Genomic DNA, 24,507 nt, shown 5'->3' with positions numbered 1-24,507 from the left:
CTGGGCCAATGGGGAGGAGGGGCGGGGCAGGGCGGGCGCGGAGGGCCAATGGCGGCGCGGGGCGGGGCGGAGAGGGGCGTGGCGGGTGCGGCTGGCCAATAGCCGCAAGGGGGCGGGGCGGTGCCGGGCCCCGCCGCCCGCCCGCGGGGAGAGCAGGAGCCGTGCGGGCACCGAGCGCACCCCCGGCCCCGCCGCAGCCCGAGCCCCGGGCGGCCGCGGCTGCTATGCGGCTTCGCGGCGCACGGCCTCCACCGGGTAAGCGGGGACGCGCTGCCGCACCGGCCCCGCGGCCGGTACCGGGGATCCCCACCTTTCCCCCCCCTCCCCGCATTCTCCCGCGGCCGGGACCGGGGGTCCGGGGTCTCCTCCCGTGTCCGGGAGCTGGGAGGGACCGGGGCACCGAGGACCGGCCGCGTCCCCTGGGCGGTCAGGGACCCTCGCGGCCGGTTTGCTGGCCGGGAGCGGGGCTCCCCCCTCCCCCGCGGCCGGGTACCAGCCGCTTCCCCCCGCGCGGGGCCGGGGCTCGCCCTTCCCACCCCCTCACCCCCCCCACCCCCCCCTCCCCCGCCGCGGCCGCTCCCGGCTCGGCCGGCACGCCCCCGCGCTCGGCCCGGGCCCTCCGTACCCTGCGGGCCTTACTGTCCCGGCCGGTTAGAGCCCTTCGCGCCCCGCCCCGCGGCCCCTAACGACGCGGGGAGGGGGGGTGGGGGGGGTGGGGAACGGTGCCGTCGCCACCGCCCCTGTGCCTCCGGCTGGGGCAGCCCCGGGCTCGCGGACTCCCGGGGCTCCGGCCGGCGGGGAGGGGACCGAGCTTCGGCCTGGGTCGGGTGAGAACTATTGGCCCGGCCCGGCCCTGGCCCGCCGCGCCGGGACCGGCCGTTCTCCCCGCTCCGTTCCTGGTCCGTGGTGTTCGGTCTCCTCCCCCCCCGCTCCCGTCCCCGTGTTCAGCGGGGCACCGCCGGGCCCGACGCCGGCTGAGGCGTAGCCGGTGCCACGTGCCGCCGGGAGCCGGGCCGGGCTGGGCTCTTCCCTGGGGATGAGCCCCCCACTATCCCTGGGGTCCCTCCCGCACCCCCTGGGACCCATCTGTCCCGGGGAACGGGGGCACTCTCCTCCTCCTCCTCCTCCTCATCCCCCCGAGTCCCAGCGCTGCCCTCGGACCCCCCTCCCTCGGCAGTAGCCTGAGCCCAGCCAGGGGTCCGGGGGGGGCAGCGTGTGGGGGTGTCCAGCCACAGCTGGGCCCGGTGTCGGTGGCACAAAGGCCCCATCCATCACACACCCCTGTCGTTCGCCGCCGCCACGTATTTTTAGCCCGGCGTAGCCGCTGTTGCTCTCGAGCACCTGCCCCGCGGGACACCCGCGGGTGTCTCTGATGCCCGAAATCCCCTGCGCGTCGCCCGGCACCGCCCGGCACGGCGGGGAGGCACCGAGCCCCCGCGGCCTGGAGGGACAAAGGGGCACAGCTCAAGGTCACCGCAGCCGCTGGGCCAGGGCCCCTGCGTTGAAGGGTCCCCCCCTGGCTCTGGTTCACCACGCTGGCAGCTCGGGCTTCGCTGCAGGGCCGTGGCAGCGTGGCCCCAGCGTGGCCCAGGGTGCTGGAGGAGGCAGCTCTGCTCCTGGCCCTCGGCACCACCGGTGCTGCACGAGCGATTCGGCGACTCGTGGCGGAGCAGGGTCAGTGGAGCACGTGCCCGGGACATGTCTCGCTCCGGTTCTGCTCGTGGCTCTTGGCAGGCGCTGGGAGTGGAGTTGAGACACTGCACAGGACGGATGTGTGTGGTGTGGGGAGCGTGGCCACGGCCAGTGACCGGCTGCTGCTCCAGGGCAGCCCTGCGTGGGCAGCGCTGCCTGTGCAGAGAGGGGAAGAGTCGCTGCTGCAGCATCTCCCTGCCGCGCAGGCAAGGTGGAGGTGGCTGGGGTAGAGAAGGGGAAACTGAGGCACTGCAAGAAGCTCAAGGGGCTCCCTCCGAGACAGCACCGGCAGTTGAGGCACAGGCAGGAGCCTGGGGGGTGCCGCGGCGGCAGCGTGCTCGTAGCGCGGGGCTGTGAGCGGGGCTGTGAGCGGATGCGGCCGTGGCGAGGCGCAGGGGGAAACGGCTGTGACCCGGCCGCCCTATTGGCAGCAGCACCGGCCCGCGCTGGAAGCAGGTTCCCCTTTCCAGAATTGACGGGCTCCTGCCGCTGCTGCCGGCTGTCCTGCCCCTGCGGCGGGGGGCTGCTGTGTCCCAAAACCCAGCCCCGGGCTCGTCCCTGTGAGGGTCCCAGAGGGGTGCGCTCCACCGGCACGCGGGGCAGCAGGAACTGGGGTGTTTGTCCGTACGCAGCACTGCTGTGGCACGGCGAGCTCCAGCCCTGCTGTTGGGGATCCTGCTGAAGCTGTTGTCAGTGTGGCCCTGTCTGGGGGTCACACCGGGGTGAAGGGGGGGGTGGTGGGGCCTGGGTGTAGCGTGACGGTTTCTCGGGCGCTTGCTGGTGGGGTGAAGCAGAGTTGGGCCCTTTCCAGCCCCGTGTCTCCCCAGGGAACCCGCAGCCCCCAGGGACTGGGAGAAGTTGGGGGGCTCTTGGGGCAGACAGCAGAGCCTCTTTGCCAGGGTTCTGAGGAACGAGGCTGTGCTGCCCGTCCAGTAGGATGTGAGGGTCACCCCCCCCCGGGGTGAGGGTCCTTCACCCCCATGTGCAGTGGGTGCCCCGGGTGGGGACGTGGCCTGTCCCCCGTGGGGACCCGGCTGCTCAGCGCCCTCCCCGTGGGGCTGTTATCTGCAGGCACTGGGATCCCGGTATCCGCTGCCTGTGGGGGCCAGGCAGGGCTATCTGGTCCGGCAGGCCCCTTCCCCCCTCCCCAGCAGGGCCCAGCCTCCCTATCTCATTAGCTTGAGATTAATGAGGCTCCTGCGCTGTCTTTAACTCCTTCCTGCTCGCCCGCTCCCACCAGCAGCTCCGCTGACCCTCTGCTCTGCTTCTCCCCGCAGGTTTGCGCCGACGCCTGCGGGAAGCCGAGCCAGCCAAGGAGTAAGGACGCCTGGCCCCAAGCCGGGGGGGACACCGCGCTGACCTCAAGGCTGCCACCCCCCTGAGAGTGCCCGGATAACGAGAGAAGGGGTGATGCACCGGGCCTGTTGAACCCACCAAGTTTTTGGAGCACGTTCACCAACAGCAGCAGCACCCTGATCCCACCGAGCCGCCCCGTGCCCACAGCTTCCACCAGAGCCCTTGAGTGAAGGAGACGTCGGGGCAAGACTGAGGAGGGTTGAGGGGCCCAACGGCGCCGCAGATCCTCCGCTTCCCTCACCACCCCCCATCCCGGGTCCCAGCAGCCCCCTTGCAGGGCTGCTCCCCCCCCCCCAACAAGTGCTCCCCAGCCTTGGCCTCCGGCCCCGCTGGAGCGCAGCAGCCTGCCGGGCGCTGCCCCCCGCGCCTCCCGGGCATTGCCCCCCGGGTGCATCACCCCCCGCCCCCCCGGGGACCCGCCACCCGCCAGCAGAGCCATGAAGCTGCAGGCGGTGATGGAGAACCTGCAGCGGCAGCAGCGTGCGCGGCTGCAGCAGGCCCTGGAAGCGCGGCAGCAGGAACAGCAGCAGCGCTCCACGCCCTCCCCCGCGCAGCCCCCGCCGGCTCCAGGGCAGACCCCTGCCAGCACCCCAGCACGGGGCCGTGGACAGGATCCGGCTCCGGCACCTTCGGAGGAAGGAGCGGAGCCTGAGAGCGCGCACATCCAGCGGGCGCAGATGGCCGCCCTGGCTGCCATGCGAGCTGCGGCCGCCGGCCTTAGCCACTCGTCCAGCCCGGGGCTGTCGGATGAGAGCCAGGCCTCGGAGGAGGAGGAGGAGGAGCGCGGTGAGGAGGAGGAAGAGGAAGATGGAGGGTACCAGCAGGAGATGGGATCTGAGGAGGAGGATCTGTGAGTATATGCTCAGCCAGACTAGCTGCTGTCACGGGCTCGGGAAGGGGCGCAGGGTTGGGCTGGTGGTGTTGGGGGGTTGGCACAACTGGTTGGGGACGTGATTGTCCCTTTGGGGCTGGGGAGCGGTGGTGGAGGCTGCTGGGGGATGCCCCAGCTGGGGCACCTTGAGGCGAGGAGGTGGGTTAGCGCCGCCAGGACGTCCCGGAGCAGGAGTTGCTGAGGGCAGGAGCTCAGCTCCGCAGCCGTGATTCCTCGCGCTGCGCTGGGCGACATTTCATCTCTGCTGGGGAGCCACGTGGGGCTGTGACAGAGGATCCTGGTCTGGCTTTAAATTATGCAGGGCCCCCGTGGCCGTGTCCTCCCCGGGGCGGGAGCAGGCTGGGAGCCATCTGGCAGAGCCCCGCTTGCCGCCGGAGCTGCTGCCTTCAGGATGCCAGCGGCTGGCAGTGCCCCACGGGGCTGCCACCCACTACAGAGGGTGTGACAGGGCTTCGCTGGCTTCCCCGTGTGCTGGGTGGGTGGTCCCAGCCCCACAGCCATGGTGTGGGCAGGCAGGGAGGGAGGAGGGTTCAGTTTTGGGGACCCAACCCCCTCAGCCTAGCGTGGGACCGAATCTCTCCTCTCCTCCCTGTTCTAGGAAGGGCAAGTGGGATGAAGATGACTTTGAGGAGGACCTGGCCGAAGAGGAGGAGGAAGAGGAAGAAGAGGAGGAGGAAGAGGAGGAAGACTACGAGGAGGAAGAAGACATGGGAGAGGAAGGGCTCGGCTCGGCAGAGGCGGTGCGGGCAGGTGCGGGATCGCTGCTACTCCGCAAGCCCCCGGCGCCCCAGCACTACCGGGGTGAGCCGCAGCGGCTGCCGGGCGGGCAGGACCGGCTCCCCTCTGGACTGGGCCACTCACAGCCCCCGCCACCAGCACCTGACCATGGCGACTGGACCTACGAGGAGCAGTTCAAACAGGTGAGTGCCCGCTGAGATGCCTTCGGCCCCCCGCGCCGCGTCCCGTCCCTCCCCAGCGCCTCGGCTCCGCCGCGTGTCCCCGCATCCTCCAGAGCTGCGGTGGGGCTGCCTCTGGCAGTGCTGCCTCCAGCAGCGTTGTGCTGGGATCGAGCTGCTGTCACTGCTGCTAAGAAAGCGTGGGATTGCTGCCTGGTTGTCGTGCTCGGGCTCACCCCATCCCTGAGCGGTGGCTCCCCTGGGGGTCCTAAGTCCCCGTTGGCCCCGTGGCCTGGCGCAGCGCAGGCGGGTGGTGTGATGAGGTTTTGCTGAAGGCACCTGGGAGGATTCTTGCTGGAAATGATGGAAAAACTCCTCCCTGAATTTGTGGGTCTGAAGGGACTCTGGCTTTTCCTCTTCTCTACCTGCCCCAAGGCATTTTTCAGTGGGGACGTGGCTTGGTCCTGGCCACCGTCCCAGCAGAGGTGATGCATGGTGGGACTGTGCCAGCCCCTGAGGGCAACACTTGTCCCCTTCCCACCTCTGCCAAAATGCTGTTGAAGGGTGAACCGGGGTGAAAGCACCCCAGCTGCCCCTTCCACTGCCTTCCCCACACCGGCTGAGCTGGGGCTTTCGCTCTCTCCCGGAGTGGGAGCTCACTGCGCCCTGCTTTCAGCTAATAGAAGGAAATGTGCTGTGAGCTGGGGCTCCCCGGGGGCTGCTCGGTGCCTTTGATGTGTGCGTTTAAATACATCTGAGTTTAGAGCTGGGGGAAGGGACGGGAGCCAACAGCAGCAGATGGGACCCAGATGGAGTGGCTGGGACACGGTGGCCTTTCGGGAGGGATGCGACGGCCCCTGCCCCTTCCCCTTTTGGGAGGTGGCAGGGGGGTGGGGGCGTGCATTGCATCCCTCCCAAAATGGGTGTTGAAGGGGTGGAAAGGGGGTTGCTGGGACTTGCTGGCACATCTGGATGCGGGCAGCCTGCTGCTGGGGCTGCTGGAGGAAGCGGGAGTGAGCGTGGAGCGTGTGGTCACCCTCCCCGGCACGCTCCTGCCTGGCTGCAGGGAAGGAGGGATGCTTCTGCTCCGCCAGTTCCTTGAGCCGCTCGCCCACGCCGCCTCTTCTTGTGGTTTCTGTCTCTTGGTGCTTCCTGCCGTCGGGGAGCGAGAGGCCGGGGACGCGATCTCTGTCTCTGTGAACAGGCTTTTTCAGTACCGCAGCCGTGATCTTCCTGTTTGTCACCGCTTTGGGGCTGTCCTGGACCCATACCCCAGCTCTGGGGGCTCAGCAATCTCTCCCCACCCTCAGAATCCAATGGGAAAGCGTGGGGCTGGGTGGCAGGTGGCGTCGGCAGGGCCCATGCCGGGCTGCGGTGCGTGGATGTGCCGTGGGACTGCGCCGTAGCCTCTGCAGCGCTCGGGGACACCAGCTCAAAGTCCCCACGCATCTAAATCCCTTTTCCCTCCCCAGAGCTGTGCCTCTCTCCCAGTTCCCCTTCCCAGCAGAAGGCTTCCTGGGGTCGGTGGGGAGATCCCGGCGTGGCGGTTCATGGTGGAAGCAGCCGGAGGGGGGAGAAAAACGCGGCTGCCACCCCTGTGCCGTGGGCGGAGGGAGGAGAGGAGGCGAAGCGCGCTGCCGGGAGAGGCTTTCCCCGGCACGTCAGCCTGCCAGCGCCTCGGCGCTTGGATCGTGGCCGCTGGACCCGGGCCAGGGGGTTGCTCAGCGCGGCACCGCTTGGGAGCTCCTCCTGGCCGCCCTCCAGCGCGTGCCGCCCGGCACCCCGGCTCTGGCGCAGCTGGGCCGGTGCGGCCTGGGAAGAAGCAGCTGGAATGTAAACACCGAGTGTCGGCGCGGGGCGACTGCCGCCGCGCTGGGATGCCCCACCGCTGTAAGGGAAGGAAGGGTGGGATGAGATCTTAGGGGGAAGTTCTGTACAGAGAGTGGTGAGGGGCTGGAACAGGCTGCCCAGAGAGGGGGTGGGTGCCCCGTCGCTGGGGGTGTTCAAGGCCAGGTTGGATGGGGCCCTGGGCAACCTTGTGTTGATCCAGGCCTGGAGGTTGGTGGCCCTGCCTGTGGCAGGGGGGTTGGAGCTCTGTGATCCTTGGGGTCCCTTCCAACGCAGACCAGGCTGGGATTCTATGATTCCCAACTACTTCTACCCCTTTGCCTGGGATTAGGGTGCATTAAGCCAGAACCCCACAGCACCATTTCCCTGCATGAGAGATCCAGTGAAGCCGCGGTGCCGCGAGCGCTGCCGTGCTGGCGCTGGGCCTTCCCGCTGTGGTGGGGAAGCGCTGCTCCAGGAAGGGGTTCTTTTTGGGTTTCCTCTTTTTATTTCTTTTTTGGCAAATGAGCTCTTTTCCTCTCAGCGCTGCGACCGCCTGGGCTCTCCCACGAGCATCCAGCCTCCTGCCCGTGTCAGCGCAGCTTCGGGGGTGGGGGGGGAAAATGAGCCACAGCAGCACAGGCTGGGTTGGCTTAGGGTTCTTTCTCCGGCAGATCTACCCCCCCACCCACCCTCCCATGGCAGCACAGGGCTGATGGTCCAGCCCCAGCCCTCCCACAGCTTTCTGGATCTCCCCATGGTTCAGGTTCAGCTCTGGCAGTGCTGGTGAACAGCCCAGCACCCCGGCATCCCTGGCCACAGTCCTTGCTGGGCAGTGTGGGGGGTCTGCTGTCCTCTGCTGCCGTGTTTTATTGACCCATCCTGTACAGATCCCTGCAAACCAGGGCTCAGCGATGGGGGGGGGGGGCTGGGAGAGGAGGAGGATGGGGTCCAATGCAGCGGGAGGAAGGCAGGGCAGGAGGAAGAGTGATGGAGGTTATGGAGGTTAGGGAGCTGGCGCGTGGCACCTCCCCGTCCCCGGGGATAGCTACCGCGCAGGCAGAGGTCAGCTCGGGGGGCTGACCCGGGGCGCTGCCTGCGCAGGCAGCAGAACAAAGGAGCCCCCGGTGCTGCGGGGGGTCGGGGGGCAGCGGCTGCCGAGGGCGGGATGGCTCCTTGGGGAGGAAAAAGGGCAGTTTTGGGGCAGGAGGAGGCTCCCCGTGAGCAATGGCTGTCGTGTTGTCCGCCCACGCTGGCCGCAGCGAGGATGGGCTCGCTTTCGGTTTGATGTGGTGCCTCTTGTAGCCCTGCTGGGGGGGGGGGGGGGGGGATGGTGGCACTTTGCCCCCCTATCTCCACCATACCAGGGCTACATTTGCCCTTCTTTGATTTTGGGGTTACCTCCCCGAAAAACAAGGGAGAGGGGGGAATGCTGATGGGTCCAGCCGCTGGGCTTGGCTGTGGGGGTCTCAGCCAGCCAGGGGGACGCTGGGGCTCACACCCTGCACCCTAAAGGACGATGTTTGAGGCTCCTTTGAGGAGCCACTGAAGCACGAGCCGAAGATCCGGTGCTGCTGCGTGGCCGCCACAAACTGCTGCGTAATGCCTGGCTGGCGAGCTGCTGCCGGGGGAAAACCTGCTTTGATGTCTCTGCCCCAGCTTGTTGGGGGGGGCTCTGCTGCTGCTGCCTGGCTGAGAACCCCCCTCCTGACCTTTCTGTTTCGTTACTGCTATTACTGTAGCCCGCTGATACCGGGAACGTGAGCCGTGGGCACATCGGCAGCCCACGGGGGCTGGAGTTTCCTGCCTCTGCCTCTTTTGGAGTTTCCTGTGCTGCCTGTGGCAGGCAGCGGCTGCCTGCACACCCCCCACCACCCCCACCCCAGGCACGTGCGCCCCAGTACCCTGGCACCATGTCCCATGGGTGGGGAGGTGGTGGGGAGCTGAGCGCAGCAGCCGCAGGGCTCTTTCTGAGGTCCCCCCATTTGTTTGGGGTCCCCCCCGTAATTTGGGGTCCCCCTAGGCTGATGTTTGAAACCCCCTCCCATCTCCAGTCCTGATTGCAAGAAGAGTTGGAGGCTTTAGGAAGGCGATGTGGTGCTGGGAAGGGGGGAGGGTGGTGCCCAGCACTGGGGTCCTGGTGGGGTGCTGGTGCTTTTGGGGAGGGGGGGATGGTGGGTGGGAGGTTTGTTCGTGTGTCCCAGACAGGGACAGCTGAACCTCACCGCTGGCACGCGGGGTGCAGAAACCTCAGCTCTTATCTTGGGCTGAGCAGTGCTCCCCTGAGATACGGCGTTTCAAAGTGCAACGGTTGGGGAAGAGAGGGAGGGAGGGGAAAAAAAATAGCAACTAAAAAAAAACCCTAACAAACCCAAACCGAAAGCAACTCTGTAACCCCAGCTGGCACATGCTGGGCTCAGCGGGGGGCCAGAGTGGACCCCCCCAGCCCTGCCTACATGGTGTCCAGCCAGGGCTGGGACATTGGCAGGGCCACAGCAGCTCCCTGAATGATGAAGCCAGGATTTTCTTGGGGAGGGTTGGAGGGGCTGAGGAGGAGATGGTGGCTCCTGCTCCCCAGCCAAAACCCTGCGCTTGAGTTGCAGGGGGTTGGGTAGGGGGAGATCCCCTCTGCCCCGCTGACAGCAGAGCCCCAGTGTGACACCCTGAACCCCTTCTCCTCGGGATTGTTTGTGTTTCGAAAGCCCCGAGCTGGCTGGGGGGAGCTGGGGGCCCTGTGGCCTTGTAACGAGGGTGGGAGGGTCCATTTACCTTCTTTAAAAAACCCATTGGAGCTTCATTGCGTTAGGCAGCCCAGCGGGTGAGCTGCCCCCGGGGAGGGCGAGGGGCCCCCTGTGCACGGAAAGGGGTACCCGGGTGTCATCACCAGCCCCCCCTGCCCCCCACCATGGGTGGTTTTGCTCCGGCCAGCGCTGCAGCACAGATAAAGGGCAGCACCCTGGGGCCCCTGGCCGGGCGCTTCTGCACCGGGAGGAGGAGATTGTAGGGCCTGGCTGTGCCGGTAGATAACAGGGGGTGAGGAGGGGATCAGGGTGGGATGGGGGATTGGGGGTGCAGCTGGAGCGGGATGGGGTACAAGGAGGCGTGGGCAGCTGTTCAGTGGCAGGTGGACCCCTCTTAGGAAGAGGGCCGTGTCTTCCCCAAGCCTCTGGTGTAGCCATCGCCATCCTGCCCTGTGCCGCCGTCAGCTCGCTGAAGGGTGTTCCTGGCCAGGGATCCAACCCAGTAATCGGCTCACGGTGCTCAGGGAGCCTTCCCGGAGCTGTAATCCCACTGGATCCCTGGCCGGGGGTCAGGGACTTCTTGGTGAGAGCAGCTTAGCTGCCAAATGCCTCCCCCAACCTGACACCTGGGTGCCTGTACGGCCGGCTCAGCTCGCAGGTGCCAGTCCCGGTGTTCAGGCACTGCCCCAAGCCATTTCTCTGGTGAGACCTGGCATGAGGAACAAGGTGGGGAGAGGGAAGCATGTCTGTCCTGCCCTGGGTGTCCTGCTGACTTAACTCCTGGGTGCACTGTCCCCCCACCCCATACCCCCCAGCTCTGGAGCTAAGCAGCTCCCCTGAGCCAGGGCATCGCTGCTGGTGTCCCCCTGAGAGCCCCCCAGCCTGATCCAAGGGCTGCAGAGGAGGCAGCCACCTCCCAGCTCCGGCACAGCTGAACTAACAGGAATGAGGGTTTATTTAAAAGGAGGGGAGGGGGAAGAGGAGAGGCCAGAGCAAGTCCTTTGTCAGCAAAGCAAACAGCCGCCCGGCAGCAGAGCGGTTGGGCAAGGCTACAGCGTTGCTCCATTGCCCTATTTCTGGCCCAAACCGCAGGAGAAATGGCAGCCGGTCCCGGGGCCCGGCCGGACGTGCTGCAATCGACGGTTTGGGGACAGGAGGGTGCCCCCCACGCTCCCCTGGGCGCGTCCCTCATGGCACACCTGCCTGCGCTGCCGCTCGCCGGACTCTGAGCCTGACGGGGCAGCCGGATTGAGGGCGCAGGGTGCAGCTCCTGCTCGGCTTGTGCCCCACTCCCTGACCCCTCCGTTGGTCACTCAGTTTGCCTACGCCTGGTCCCGGTTCTGCTCTGGATGGAGCTGGTGATGGTCTGCCCCATGCCAGCACTGCAGGGGGTTGGGGCTCTCCTCCTAGGGTGGGGACAGGCGCAATGCTGCCCGCTCCCCTCCCTTGTCGCTGGTGGTCCTTGAGGAAAGCGCTTCCACGTCCACCCGCCACAGCCGGCTCAAGGGTCTCACCCCGGTGCAGATGGCAGCCAGGAGCGCCCACGCGAGCGCTGGCCTTAAATCCTTCAGGAAGGAAATCCTTCGGATTCCTGCCTCAGTTTCCCCATCTGCCAGCACCCACGGCCGCTGTGGAGCCCCTGGTCAGGCACAGTCCCTGCTTTCAGGGACTCCCAACACCTGCGGCGTGCTGCCACGTGCCGCTGCCGTGTGGTGGGATAGGGTCAGGCAGCTGCTTTGCCGGAGCTTGGCATTGCTCCGGTGCTGTGTCAGTGCCCCCCCACACCACCACCCCCTTCCATCTGAGCGAGGAAGCAGCGAGGTTTCAGCGGTGCCGGAGCAGCTCTGCGGTGATGGTTCCCAGGGCGGATGGCCCGCAGCTGGCTGCCTGTCAAAGCCATTGTGGCTGCTGGACCTCTTCCAGCTCCCACAGCCAGGCCCGGGGCGTACGGGGGATGGCCGGACACAATCCCCGGGACCCCCACCGCGGTGGAGACCGCTGGCAGGGACGGCGCTGCGGCCATCCCACGGGCGGGTGGAGGATGGAGGTGCAGGGACCTCGCATTTCAGGAACAGATTTGTAATTAGACAAATCCTCGGCCGGGGCGGTGGAAGCCCCGGGTGACTCATCTGCTCCGGCTTAGAGCGATCCCCTTTCTAAGGCGATCATTTACATATGGTGGAATCCAAACCCGGCTCGCTCGCCTGCAAGGGCCGGCCAAGCTGTTGCTCCTGTGCTGCTACCCCCCTGCGTCCGGGTCAGGTTCTCGCCCAGGGGTGCTGTGGGGTGTCACCCCAGGGAGGGGGTGCACAGCCCAAGATGGGGGCTCATTGGATACCCCGAGAGTTTACACCACTTTTCCACTGGGAAAAGCTTTGCTGCTCTGGTTTGCCCAGGTCGGTGCCACGTGGCTCCAGCTTGCCTGCTCTCCTGGGGTCTGTCCAGCCGCGCCAGCAGCCAGCAACCGGGCCCTGGGTTGAGCTTTCTCAACGCTGCCTGACTCCACTGAATTAATATTTGCACAAGGTCTGGTGCGATAGCAAGCCTGTGTCAAGGGCATGCACCGGCACGCACGCGGCAAGGGCCGGCACAGCCACCGCTGCCGGGCTGACTCCCTTCTGTCCATCCATCCTGGCTGGCGGCCCTCAGCTTGGTGGGGGGCAGCAGTTCCCCCATCCCCGCACAATTCATCGGCCCCATGACGGCCTTCGGACGCTGAGCCAGTTTTCGGTCTAGCCAGAGCCCGGCAAGCTGCTGCCCGGCGTGTTGCTCTGCAGCCCGCGCTGGAAATGCAGTGGCAGCAGGATTCGTTTCCTCCTCTGTGGGAAGGGGAAAACCAGTCCCAGAATGGCTGTCCTGGGAGCCAGCGTCGCTCCGGGCCCGGCAGCGGCCTGTACCGGCACGGCTCCAGCACGTGGCCGCGGCTGCGGGCAGAGCGTCCCGGCAGCTGCCGGCTGGCCCGGCCAGGAGCGGCCCCGTGGCGTGGTGGGGAGGGCGGCTGCCGGCACGCGGACAATGGCGGGTCAGCGAGGTTAAACGGCGACTAATTCGGCCATTCAACGTCCCGCTCCGTGGCGCGGTGACACCCGCCGTGTCAGCGCTGACGCTGGCCCGCGTTCCCCCTGGGGTGGCCCGTATGGCTGTTCCCACCAGCCTGGCTGGGGAGGTGGCAGGGCCGGGCATGGAGGTTGTATGGAACCCCCATCCCCCTCAGCTGGGCTTGTCCCTGTCCCCTACCCTGCGTCTGGTGGGGTGGCCACCACCGCGTGGGACCGTGGCCAGGATGTGGCTGCAGCGTTGCTCGGGGGGGATTTGCTCGCCAGGACCCCTGGCGCTTTGGGCTGATGGCTGGAGACTGGCAACCGGGCTTGACCCCGTGCCACGGGAGCGCCGATGGGTCTGCCACATCCCCCAGCCCATGGAGTGGGCACCGATGGGGAGAGGCACCTGCAGTGGGGCCGTGTCCCGGCCCGGGCGGTGCCGACCCGCAGAAGGGACAATGCTGGGAACCGGCAGGAACAATGCTGCCGACGGGAAGCGCGGCGGCGAGGGCCCCGTGCTCCCCAGCCCCCTCCATGGCTGCCCCCGCGGAAGCGGCCCCCCGCCCCAGGCAGCCCCGGCCCTGCGCAGGCGGCAGGAATCCTGACGGGCCGGTCAGTGGACTCGGCCGCCAGCGGCAGGAGCCGGCCACGTCCCGTCCCATCCTGTCCCATCCCGTCCCGTGCAGGTGAGCCTCCGGCACCACTGGCCTCTCCCGGATTCAGAGCTGGCGAGCAAGGTTTGGGATGGCCGCCCAGGGGGGGGTCTTGTGGAAGGGGCACACACCCCTTCCCCTACACCCCTTCCCAGGGAAGGGCTGTGCTCTGGGGGTGCTCCCTGGGGATTAAGGATGGGCACGGCGAGAGGTGACCCGTCCCTAAGCCGAGCGCTTTATCTGCAGCAGGATCTGTGCCGGGGCCAGGCTCTCCCTTTTGCCCTTCTCCGGGAAGGATCAGTCCTGGCAAACCCTCTACCCCTCACACCGTGCATCCTCAGGCCCCCCCCAACCCAGCCCTGACTCAGCCACCATCTTACAGGAAACCACCTCCGCGGCGTCACCCGAAACGCTGCGTTTCGGGGCTCTTTGCCAGCCCTTTGGCTCCAGTTTTTACGAATGACTTTCTTTTTCTGAATCAGTGCCCCCTCTGACCCCAGGCACGGGCGCTGGCGGTGCCATCAGCACGCAGCCCGTGCCCCCGGCGCTGCTTCGGCGGGCCAAGGGGCCGAGGGGCCTGCGTGCGCCGCCCGGGACAGGAAACGCCGCCCGCCTGTTTATTCTTCGTTAAATAACTCGTTAGCGTGCGCGGGCTCTTCCCCCCCGCTGCCCTGCGTCGCCCCTCGGCTGTCAGTGGGACAAAGGGACACGTCCCCAGGGGCTGCTCAGAGGAAGGAAGGAAGGGAAAAAGAGAGAAAAGGAGCCCCCCCCCCCCTCCACTGTACCCCCCCTCCACGTCATGTCTGCTACCTGCTGCGGGTGCCTCACCGGGGTGGGGTCTCCATCCACCCTGGGTGCTGCCTTCCTTGTGTTTTTTACCCTAAATACAGCAGCTCAGGGCTTTAGGCCCCCTCAGAGGGGTCACTACTCCCCCTGTTGTTTTCCCCCCCCCCCATCCCAGCTGCTGTGGCCATTGGGGGTCTGTGTGTGTTGTTGTTGTCCCCCCCCACCCAGCCCCAGCTCACGGTGTGCACGTCCCCACCCGGTTTGGAAGAGAAAGGAGGAAAGCCAAGAGTGTCAGGGCTTCCTGGCCATGGAAAAGAAACTCGAAAAATTATTCCCTGAGGTTTGAAAACCCGGAACTGAGCTGGGGGGGGGGGGCTGGTTTTAACTCAGCCACACGCTCTTGCCCCTCCACAGACCCAGCCCTCTGCATTCCTGCTCTGCTTGGGGGTCCTTGGGGCTCCTGGTGGGGTGGGTGGGGTGTTCCCAGTGATGAGGGGGGGGGGTCTTCCAAGCTCTGGCATTACGGCGTCCCTGTGCTTTCCTGCTCTGCTTGGGGGTCCTTGGGGCTCCTGGTGGGGTGGGTGGTGGGTTCCCAGTGATGGGGGGGGTCTTCCAAGCTCCAGCACTACCGCAGCCCTGTGCTTTCCTGCTCTGCTTGGGGGTCCTTGGGGCTCCTGATGGGGTGGGTTGGGGGTTCCCAGTGGTGAGGGGGGTTCTTCCAAGCTCCGGCACTACAGTGGCCCTGTGCTTTCCTGCTGTGCTTGGGGGTCCTTGGGGCTCCTGATGGGGTGGGTTGGGGGTTCCCAGTGATGAGGGGGGGGTCTTCCAAGCTCTGGCATTACAGCATCCCTGTGCTTTCCTGCTGTGCTTGGGGGTCCTTGGGTCTCCTGGTGGGGTGGGTGGGGGGTTCCCAGTGATGCGGGGGGGTTTCTTCCCAGCTCCGGCACTACGTTGGCTGCGATGTCGGAATCTCTTTACATGGTGCTTCCCCTCCCTGCTCAGTGCCCGGTCGTGGACAAGCAGGGGGCTGCTGGGGCCAGGGAAGGGGTGTGTGTGTGTGTGGGGGGGGGGGTGTTGTGTTATCTGGGTCCCTCCCGGCACACCCCGGCACGCACCGCTCCCGTGCCGAGGGCTTTCTCCTACATTCCTGGCGTTGCCGAGGGGCCGCCTCCCCGCGAGCCCTTTGAAAGCCAACGGGGCCGGGATTTGCCCCGTAATCTGGTTTGAAACGTTAATCCCGTCATCCACACCAAACGCCGGGGCCGGCATCCTGCCGGGGCGCTGGGGTGCGAGGTCAGCGCCGCCCGCCCCGCCGCCTTCCTAATTCCTCCTCCACTTAATTATATATCTGCTGGCAGCGGCCATCTGGCCCCTCGTCCTCAGCCGCCCGCCAGCGCCGGCGGCGAAGTGACTCGGGCATCGCGGCGTAGAACCAGGCGTGCCGATAGCACCGGGCCTTGCCAGTGGGTTGGGTGGTGAACACTGGGAGCACTGGGAGCATGGCACCAGGCTCTCAGGGAGGTGGGGAACCCATCGTCTCAGCCAGGCTAGGCCCCGCTGTGCCGGAGCATCCCTTGGCACTGTGGGGGACCCATGAGCGGGGTGGTGTGGCCGGACGCCCCCCTCCCTTCCCTCCCCTCTCGCCCTGGTAAGAGGATATTCTCCAGGCAGCTGCGTTACAGATTAAGTCGTTTCCACCTCCCCACGCGGCCTCCCTCATTACGAAATGTAAATCTATTGAGTCAGCGGCGACAGGGTGGCTTCTCCGCCGTGCGGCTCAGCTCGCTGCCTGGGCCTGGCTGCCGGCGTTACCTTTGCACCAAGCCTGCCGCCTCCACCCGTGCTCCCCCAGCAAGGAACCACGAGCAGAAGCCGTGCTCAAGCCGGGTATCAGCACCCGCCGGGGCTCAGCACCTGCCGATTTCGGTCCTGTGGTGCCCCCGGGCCTGCGCTAGGCCCGGCTGCTGCTCGGTTTCGCACGCTGCTGAAACGAGAACATGTTTCTGTTCCTCAATTTTTATTTTGAGAGCTGAGATGTCAGCTTTCCTGCCGTGCCCACGCTGCCTTTCGGTGTCTGCGAGGCGTGCCGTCCCCTCTGCCACGTCCTCACCAGCGCAGGGGTGCCGCGGGCTGCCGGTGAGCTGTCCCGGCAGACGCGGGATGCTGTCAATGCAAGGAAATCCTGCGAGGGGCTGCTGGAAATCACTCGTCTCTGCCCCTTTCCACGGCTCTGCCTGTGCCCAGGGGGTGAGGGGGGGATGGAGGCAGCTTGGCGGATGCCGATCGGTCTCTCGGCGCTGGCCGCGGTGCGGGCCAAAGCACGTCCCAGCCGCAGCAGGACACGTCCTCGCCTCGCGGTGCCGCTGGGAAGCTGCTGTCACACCAGTATCAAAGCCAGAGGAGAATCTGGGGGGGCTCCTGCGGGGACACAGCCAGGGTATTTCTGGGCATGGGTGAGTCCCCTCTCCCCGCTTTGGTGCGGCGCTGACCGGCAAGCTGCAGCCGAGCCCGGCCGAGCTGTCGAAATCTCACCGGTTACCACAAGCGGCGGCTTGCGACACGTCCTTTGCCCCGCAGCAGCAGCTGGGTGTGCCGTGGGGCCTCGAGGGTGCCATCCGGGAATGGGGCTCCCTCTGCTCACTGGCCTCAGTGACCCCCTTCCACGGCTTCATCCCACATGGGATGGGTGTGGGTAGCCATGGCTGGCAGACTTTGGCACGGGACCACCAGTCCTGCGGGCAGAAGGACGGCACACGGGGCGGCCGCCCGCCCGCTGCTGCTAATCCCCAGGGCCCGACCGCCGCATGCTTTCCTCAGCTGACGGTTAATTTTCTTTCATCCTCTTAAACGTGTCCGTTCCCCTCGGGACTGAGCCCAGAGGAGGGGAGGGGAGGGGAGAGGAGGGGGGCCACCCCGCAGCCGGGTGTCTCGCGGCAGGAAACGAACCACTGGTGCGTTGGTCCCTTCCGAAGCGCGGCCACGGCTCCCGCCCGCAGCCCTGGCTGAGCGGCTTTATTTAAGAGCCAGAGGTATCAAAATGGAATGAGCTGATGTGGTGATAAACGGCTGATCGATTTTTAGAGCTCTGCAGGTTAACAGCCTGCCCGTGACCCCCCCCCATCACACCATGCTGGGACGGGTTGGCTCCGTGCTCGATGCCGACCAGTCGTAGCCATGATTTGGGACCCCAGAACCACACTAAAGCCACCAGCATGTTGGGTGTTCACCGGGATCGGTGATGCCCTGCCAGCGCCAAGGGCACGGCACCGTGCTGCCAGTGCTCCCGGTTGGACACGTTTCCCTCGCTGGTGGCTTTCCAGCCCCTGCTTCCCTCTGCTGTGCTGCAGCACCTCTCCCTCCCTGGGTTTGTGTTTAATCCCCCGGCGTTCCGGCTGCCACTCCTGTGTCTGGAACGCGGGAGCCGCCGCGGTGCCGCCCAGGGGTCCCTGCGGTGCTTGCTGTGCTGGCTCAACTGTGGGGAGCAGAGCAGGGCTCAGCACCACGCAGGATTCAAAGTGGCTCAAGGAAACGGGGCAGGCAGGATTGGTGCTGGCCCAACGTTCCCTGGCTGACCAGGTACAGCCTGTGTGGCTCAGCCCAAAAAGCCGCTTGCACCACGGCTCCCTCTGCCCTGCTGGGGGGCAGCCTCTGCTCCCCACCCCATGCTGTGGTACCACCATGCTCCCCCTGCATACTGGAGAATTGCTGAGGAGGTGGGGTGGCAGAGGGGCTTCAAGGGGTCTGGTTGGTGGTGCTGGGGGGCTCCCACCCCAACCCTGGGGGTTTGAGGGGGCTGGGCGAGCCCCATGGGGTTTTGGGGGGACCTGGGGGTTCATGGCCCTCCTGCAGCACCGTGCCCCTCATATCAGCGTGGGTTCCTTGGTCCCTCACAGGGTCCAGAACCTCCCTGGGGTGCTGGGAGGAGGGGGGCTCACACCTTCCCTGGGGTGCTGGGAGGAGTGGGGCTCACACCCCTCACTCAGCCATGGCAGTGGCTGCCTGCGTGTCCCAGCGCCACCGTGGTGCCGTGCCGGGTGTGCCCGCGGGGTGAGCGGGTGTATCAGTGACCCGGTTCCCCTGCGCTGACCCGCCGCCCTGCGGTGCGTGCCTGCGGGGTGACACGGGAGTATTTATAACCCCGGCCCGGCCGCCGCGGCTCCGCTGGCAGTTGTTCAAAACCGTCACTGAGAGAAGCGAGAGCACCAGGGCAAGGGCCACAGCCTCCATCCTCGTGGCGTCTGGGCAGCGCCCGTGCCACCCAGCCCCTGCCATGACTCCCCTCCTCAGGGGGGGGATTGATTATCCGCCGGCCGAAAGCACCGCGCTGGGCTTTGGCTGGCAGTGCCGGGGAGAGGCAGAGCCGGCGTGGCGTGCCGGCACGCATCCTGGGGCGCTCCGGCCAGCAGATCCGGCTGCCATAAATCAGGCAGGAATGTGCTGGGTGGTTGGGCTCGGGGTGGGGTCCCCACAGGAGCTGCCCCAGCAGAACCGGGTGCTCAAGGCATGGCTGTGCCGGAAGGCGCGCTGGATTCTGCTCTGCCTGGCTCAGAGCGATGTGGCACGGCGCAGTTCGTCCTGCCAGCTTTGCTCTGGCAGCCATGCCATGAGCAGTGCAGAGGTTGGGGAAGGGGGGGATGCTGTTGCAGGAGGAGGGGCTGCCAGCCTCCCTCCCCAGGACAGCCCACACTCAGCACTGGCTGTGCCAGGCAGAGGAGAGCCGGTGCTGTACTGCAGCTGGGAGGGTGTCCTGCGACGGGGTCCAGCTCAGCACACTCCCCACCTCATCACGGCCCTTGTTTGCCAGCACTGCACCCACAGGGACCCTCCGAGCACACTGCCACGGGCACCAGCTTGCACCACAGCATGCGAGCTTACATGTTGTCACACGAGCTCACATGGTGGCACACGAGCTCATGCCATGGCACATGAGCTCATGCCATGGCACACGAGCTCATGCCATGGCACACAAGCTCACACCATGGCACACAAGATCATGCCGTGGCACACAAGCTCACATAGTGGCACATGAGCTCATGCCATGGCACACGAGCTCACATGGTGGCACACGAGCTCACACCATGGCACATGAGCTCACACCATGGCACATGAGCTCATGCCATGGCACATGAGCTCACACCATGGCACACAAGCTCACATGGTGGCACACAAGCTCACACCATGGCACACGAGCTCATGCCATGGCACATGAGCTCAGACCATGGCACACAAGCTCACATGGTGGCACACAAGCTCACACCATGGCACACGAGCTCATGCCATGGCACATGAGCTCACACCATGGCACACAAGCTTATATGGTGGCACACGAGCTCACACCATGGCACACGAGGTTGCCGGCTCCCGGCACTGGCTCCCTTGGGTGCTGTGGGTGCAGAGGATGGGTAACTCTTTGGCGTGGTTCTGCTCTGTGCCAGGCACCCAAGAGCCCATCGTGGCGCTTGTGACTATGATTTCACCGCTGGGCTTCCGAGGCTGAGCTCTGGGGCTTCTGCCAGGGCATGGACAGGGGTCAGCGCTGAGCCACAGGGACCCTCTGGATCCCACGGCCCTTTGCAGGGAGCCCCCTGAGCTGAACAGCCCAGGCTGGCGGGCACAAGCCCCAGGGATGCTGCTTCAGGAGGGGTGGGGGTCTCTTGGGGGGCCACATGTAAGGAGTTTTTATCTGAGCGCTTCTCTCCTCGCTGTGCAGCTGTACGAGCTGGATGGTGACCCCAGGAGGAAGGAATTCCTTGATGACCTCTTCAGCTTCATGCAGAAGCGAGGTGAGCCCCCCCTCACGCCCACCCCTCTTCCCCCCCCACCCCACCCCACCCCTGCGCCCTCCCTGGGGCTGGGAGCTTGTTTCCTTGCCCCCTTTCCAGCCCCGAGGTCGCAGCTCTGGCTGGGCTGCTGGTTAATTTTTAACCTCCTTGTGCAGCGGGGTCAGACCCGCTGGGACAGATCCTGCGCCGGCGCCTGCGACCCCCCCCTCCTCACCCAGCTCTGTTCCCCATGCCCATCACATCCAGGACATGCAGCCCTCTCCCCGTGGGGTCCAACCCCCCCCCCTCAAAACACCTCACCCCCAGCTTTGCCTCCCCTCTGCTGTCCTTTCCCCCTGTTATTGGGGAGGGCAAAGCCCCTCGCTGCTGTCTCACTCTACCCAGGAGGTGGGGGCCAGGGAGCTGGGGCAGGGAGGGGGGGTGGAAAGGGCTGAAAGTGAAGTGTTCACCCAGTTGAGGGTCTGGTTCCTGCGTGGAAAACAGCACTGGAAATGCTGACACATCGCTGCCTTCAGCCTTTTGTCAGGCAACGCTGGGGGAAGCACGTGTGTGGGCACAGGGGGGGGGACCACAGAGCCACCGGTGCTGCCGGAGCTGGTTGCATCCCACCAGCATCCCCCCTGAGCCCCCACACCCACAGGTACCAGGCAGGCAAAGACCCCCCCAGTGAGGGGGATGGTGCTGCAGCCTTTGTCCTGTGGCTGGAGGGATGACACCCCCCAACAACCCCCTGCACGTGCGGCCCCCGGCTCGGCAGGACCCTCGTGACTGGGAAGCGCCGCCGCCGCCGTTATAAATAACTCCTGTTGCTGGGTGCTGCCGACCTCAGGCTGAGCAGCCGAGTTCAGCCCCGGCTCGGGGGCTGTGGCTGAAAGCTGCGAGTTTCTGTTTCCTTTGTGCAAGGGGCTGGTTGCCTGGGGAGGTGGCAGCAGGGTGGGGGGTCCCCAGGGGGAAAGGAGGCGACGGCGGGAGGGAGGGATGGGAGGGGTGGCAGCAGGGGGGTGTCGCTGGCATCCCCCACCCTCCTTTACTCCAGGGTGAGAAAGCAGCAGCTCAAACCCACTCTGTCTTCCCCCCGCTCCCCAGGGACCCCCGTCAACCGGATCCCCATCATGGCCAAGCAGGTGCTGGACCTGTACATGCTGTACACGCTGGTGACGGAGAAGGGCGGCTTGGTGGAGGTGATCAACAAGAAGCTGTGGAGGGAGATCACCAAGGGGCTGAACCTGCCCACCTCCATCACCAGCGCCGCCTTCACCCTGCGCACCCAGTGAGCGGCGGGGCTTGGCACTGCGCGGTGGGATGGGGAGGGGGAGATTCCAGCAGGGTCGGTGCTGCTTGTGCTCCTTCTGCAGGATGCTGGGGGGAGACCCCGGTCTGGGATGGTGGAGAGGGAAAGGGAGGCATGGAGGGAGGGGTGGCACATGGGCAGGGGGTGCCCAGCCACCACATCACCATCTTCATCACCACAACTCCCATCTCCACCACATCACTATCTCCATCTCCACCACATCTCCATCTTCACCACATCACCATCTCCATCTCCACCACATCCCTATCACCACCACACCTCCATATCCACCACATTTCCATCTCCACCACATCCCTATCACCACCACACCTCCATATCCACCACATCTCCATCTCCACCACATCACCATCTCCATCTCCACCACATCACCATCTCCATCTCCACCACATCTCCATCTCCACCACATCACCATCTCCATCTCCATCCCTTTCCACCTGCAGGTACATGAAGTACCTGTACCCCTACGAATGTGAGAAACGAGGGCTGAGCAACCCCAACGAGCTGCAGGCGGCCATCGACAGCAACCGGCGGGAGGGCCGGCGGCAGGGCTTCGGCAGCTCCCTCTTCACCTACTCACCCAGTGGCACCCACGGCCTCCTCTCCTCCCCCAAGCTGCCGGTGCCAGCGCTGGGACTGGCCTCTGCCACCAACGGTGGGTCCATCGCTCCCGTCCAGAAGATCAAGAAAGGTAATAGCCGCTGTGGGAGCCGGGGTGCAGCCCCCAAAGGGGCAGAGCTGGGTGCTGCAGGGTGGGAAGGGGTCGCGTTTCGGTGACCTTGAGTCCTCGGATGGGCAGCTGGGGCTGAGATGCGATGCCAAGGGTCAGGGATACAACGGGGTGGTGACACCCTCTGTCCCCGCCCGTCCCTGACCACCCGCTGTGCCCCGCAGAGGAGGAGTCCCCCATCCCCATCTCCATGCCCAGCCGGCTCCCCGTCTCTCTGGCCGGTCACCCCGTGGTGGCAGCCCAGGCGGCCGCGGTGCAGGTGGCAGCAGCCGCTCAAGCCGTGGCGCTGGAGCAGCTGCGGGAGAAGCTGGAGTCGGGAGAACCCCCGGAGAAGAAGATGGCACTGGTGACGGACGAGCAGCAGCGGCTGATGCAGCGGGCGCTGCAGCAGAACCTGCTGGCCATGACGGCCCAGCTGCCCATGAGCATCCGCATCAACAGCCAGGGCACCCGCTCGCCAGGTCAGTGCAGGACCCCCACCCGGACCCCCAGCCCCTGGTCGTGGCAGGGTCTGTAACCCAGCTCTTCCCTGGCAGAGAACCGCCCGGACTCGGCCGCCGGCCTGAGCGGTAACGGCACCAACAGCATCAGCATGTCGGTTGAGATCAACGGTATCGTCTACACAGGTGAGGGGGCTTGGCCGGTGTGTGGGGAGGGGGCTGCTCGGCCCCCACTATCCCCAGCAGCACCATGCACCACCCAACCTCACTCCCTCAGCCCTTGGCCCCCCCGGTCATGCTGAGTGCCAGCAGCTCCCAGCTCAGCCCCCCCTCTCTCTCCCCAGGTGTGCTGTTCGCCCAGACTCCCGGCCCTTCCTCCTCCTCTTCCTCCTCCTCCTCCTCGCTCCCCTCCGCTGCCTTCAGCAAAGGCAACGGTGGCAGCAGCCGGAGCAGCAGCAGCAGCACCAGTGGCGGGGTGACCAGCGGTGTCACCCCCACGGCCCCATCCAGCTTGGCCGTGCCCCCCAGCTCTACCTCCAACAACGCTTCGCCTTAACACCCCCAGCCCCGGCAGCCCCTCACCCACCAGCGCTCAGGGCAGGGGGGGACACAGACTGAGAGGTGGTGGTTGTAGGGGTGGGGAGGGGATGGGGTTTGGGGGGAGGGGGGGTCTCACCAGAATCCAGCCAGGCTTTAACCTCCTTCTGGTGGTGCTGGGTTTTTCCTTTGCAAGGCAGAAAAGCTTTTTAAGCCCCCAGGGGGGGGTTTCACCGGAGCCGCCGGCTGTGCCGTGGTGGCCGCTCCGGGGCCGTTTACCTCACTCACATCACACTTTGCACTGTATACATTTATTATTATTAATTATTAATTATTTTTGTTTGAACCTCTTGGTTACCTCCAGACAGACCCACGGGACGCCTGCCCACACGAGCTTTAGTGAAACCCCCCCCCCCCTTTTACACACATACACCCCCACACACCTGGCACTCCCTAAAGGAAGTCAAAAACCAACCCAAAAGATAACAGAAACACCCCCAAAAATCCCCCCCCCCCCAAAAAAAATAGGAAATCAGGAGAGGTTTTTCTATTCAGATCCCTCTTCCCCCCCCTTCCCCTTTGTTTTGGAGAACTACACTCCCTGTATGGGACTGGAAGAGGTGGGTGGTCGAGCCTTTTGGTTGTAAATAGCTTCTATTTTATTCTTGGGAAGAGAAAAAGAGGAAAGAATCCAAACTTTTTACCATGCAAAAATGATCTATATTTAGTGGTCATCAGGGATTTGGGAGCTTGGAAACCAGGTAACCTCCTTTCACCTCCCATTGCTGGCGGTGGCCGGGTCCAGCTCTGCTCCTTTCCCTGGGAAACACCCCCCCCCAACCTCCCTTTATCCCCCCCCCCACCTTTCCCCATCATACTACTGTGCAAAGCCAATTTGGGCTGATTTCCCACCAAAACTCAGCAGGGGGGGTGTATGTGTGTGTGTGTGTGTGTGTGTGTGTGTGTGTGTGTGTGTGTGTATGGAGGGGGGGGGGTGTCATTCTTTGGGGACACTGGCATAAAATACCCAGGCTGATGAGGATGCTCAGGGTGGGAGGGGGGGTGGAGTGCTCAGCATCCTTCAGGACCCCCCCAGCATCCTGCAGCCCTGAAGATCCTTTCAGCATCCTTCTCTTTCCAGATTTCTTCTTATTTTTTACTTTTTGGGCAATTTTTAGACTTTTTTTGCCCCCCCCCCCCAAATATTTACCCACATCTGCGTGAGACACAATCACCACCTGATACCAACACCCCCCCCACACCTTGGTATCTTGATTCCTCAGGTTTCCACCTCAAGCACGGTGTTGGGGGGGGGGTCCCCGTGCTGGTGGGACACACACACACTCCCCCCCTCCCCATTTTTGTTCTTCTTTTGCTTGGGGCAGTGACTCTCTCAGGGGATTTGGGGTTTTCCCAGCCTTTTCATTCATTTCCCCACCCCCGGCCCTTCTCCAAGCTGGAAATGCCCCTTGGAAGCCCCACAGACCCATCCCTTGGGTGGGGGGGCCAGTCCTGGCGGGGGGGGGGGCTCCATCCAGCTCCTGCTGCTCTTAGTATCCAGCTCCCCATAAGGAGAAATCCCAAGGAGGGGGGGGGAATAGAAGGAGGGGGTGCATGGGACAAGGGGGGGTGCACTGGAGGAGGGGGGTGCATTGGAGGTGGGGGGGTGCGTTGGAGAGGAGGTGCACTGGAGGATGGGGGTGCATTGGAGGGGGGGTGCACTGGAGGAGGAGGGAGGTGCGTTGGAGGGGGGGATGCTTTGGGGGGGGTGCATTGGAGGGGGGTGTATTGGAGTGGGGGGGGTGCATTGGAGGAGGGGGGGTG

At 65.4% G+C, this 24,507-nt stretch overlaps 1 protein-coding gene across 1 annotated transcript; it reads left to right on the top strand.

Annotated features, from left to right (window-relative positions):
• Window positions 1–3,485: 3,485 nt before the first annotated feature.
• On the top strand, window positions 3,486–22,736 carry ARID3A (AT-rich interaction domain 3A; the record flags this gene model as incomplete). The annotated part of the gene is made up of 8 exons (XM_084276360.1): window positions 3,486–3,898; window positions 4,539–4,860; window positions 19,595–19,667; window positions 20,754–20,937; window positions 21,420–21,667; window positions 21,871–22,167; window positions 22,243–22,332; window positions 22,491–22,736. 8 exons carry the CDS (start codon window positions 3,486–3,488, stop codon window positions 22,700–22,702), a joined length of 1,839 nt encoding a protein of 612 aa, XP_084132486.1. The 3' UTR covers window positions 22,703–22,736.
• Between the last annotated feature and the right edge of the window lie 1,771 nt (window positions 22,737–24,507).

This window comes from Gallinula chloropus (assembly GCF_964237585.1).
Source record: "Gallinula chloropus genome assembly, chromosome: 28".
NCBI classification, from domain to species: Eukaryota; Metazoa; Chordata; class Aves; order Gruiformes; family Rallidae; genus Gallinula; species Gallinula chloropus.
Note: the sequence above shows the minus strand (reverse complement) of the source record. Positions and strands in the feature narration are given on the sequence as shown.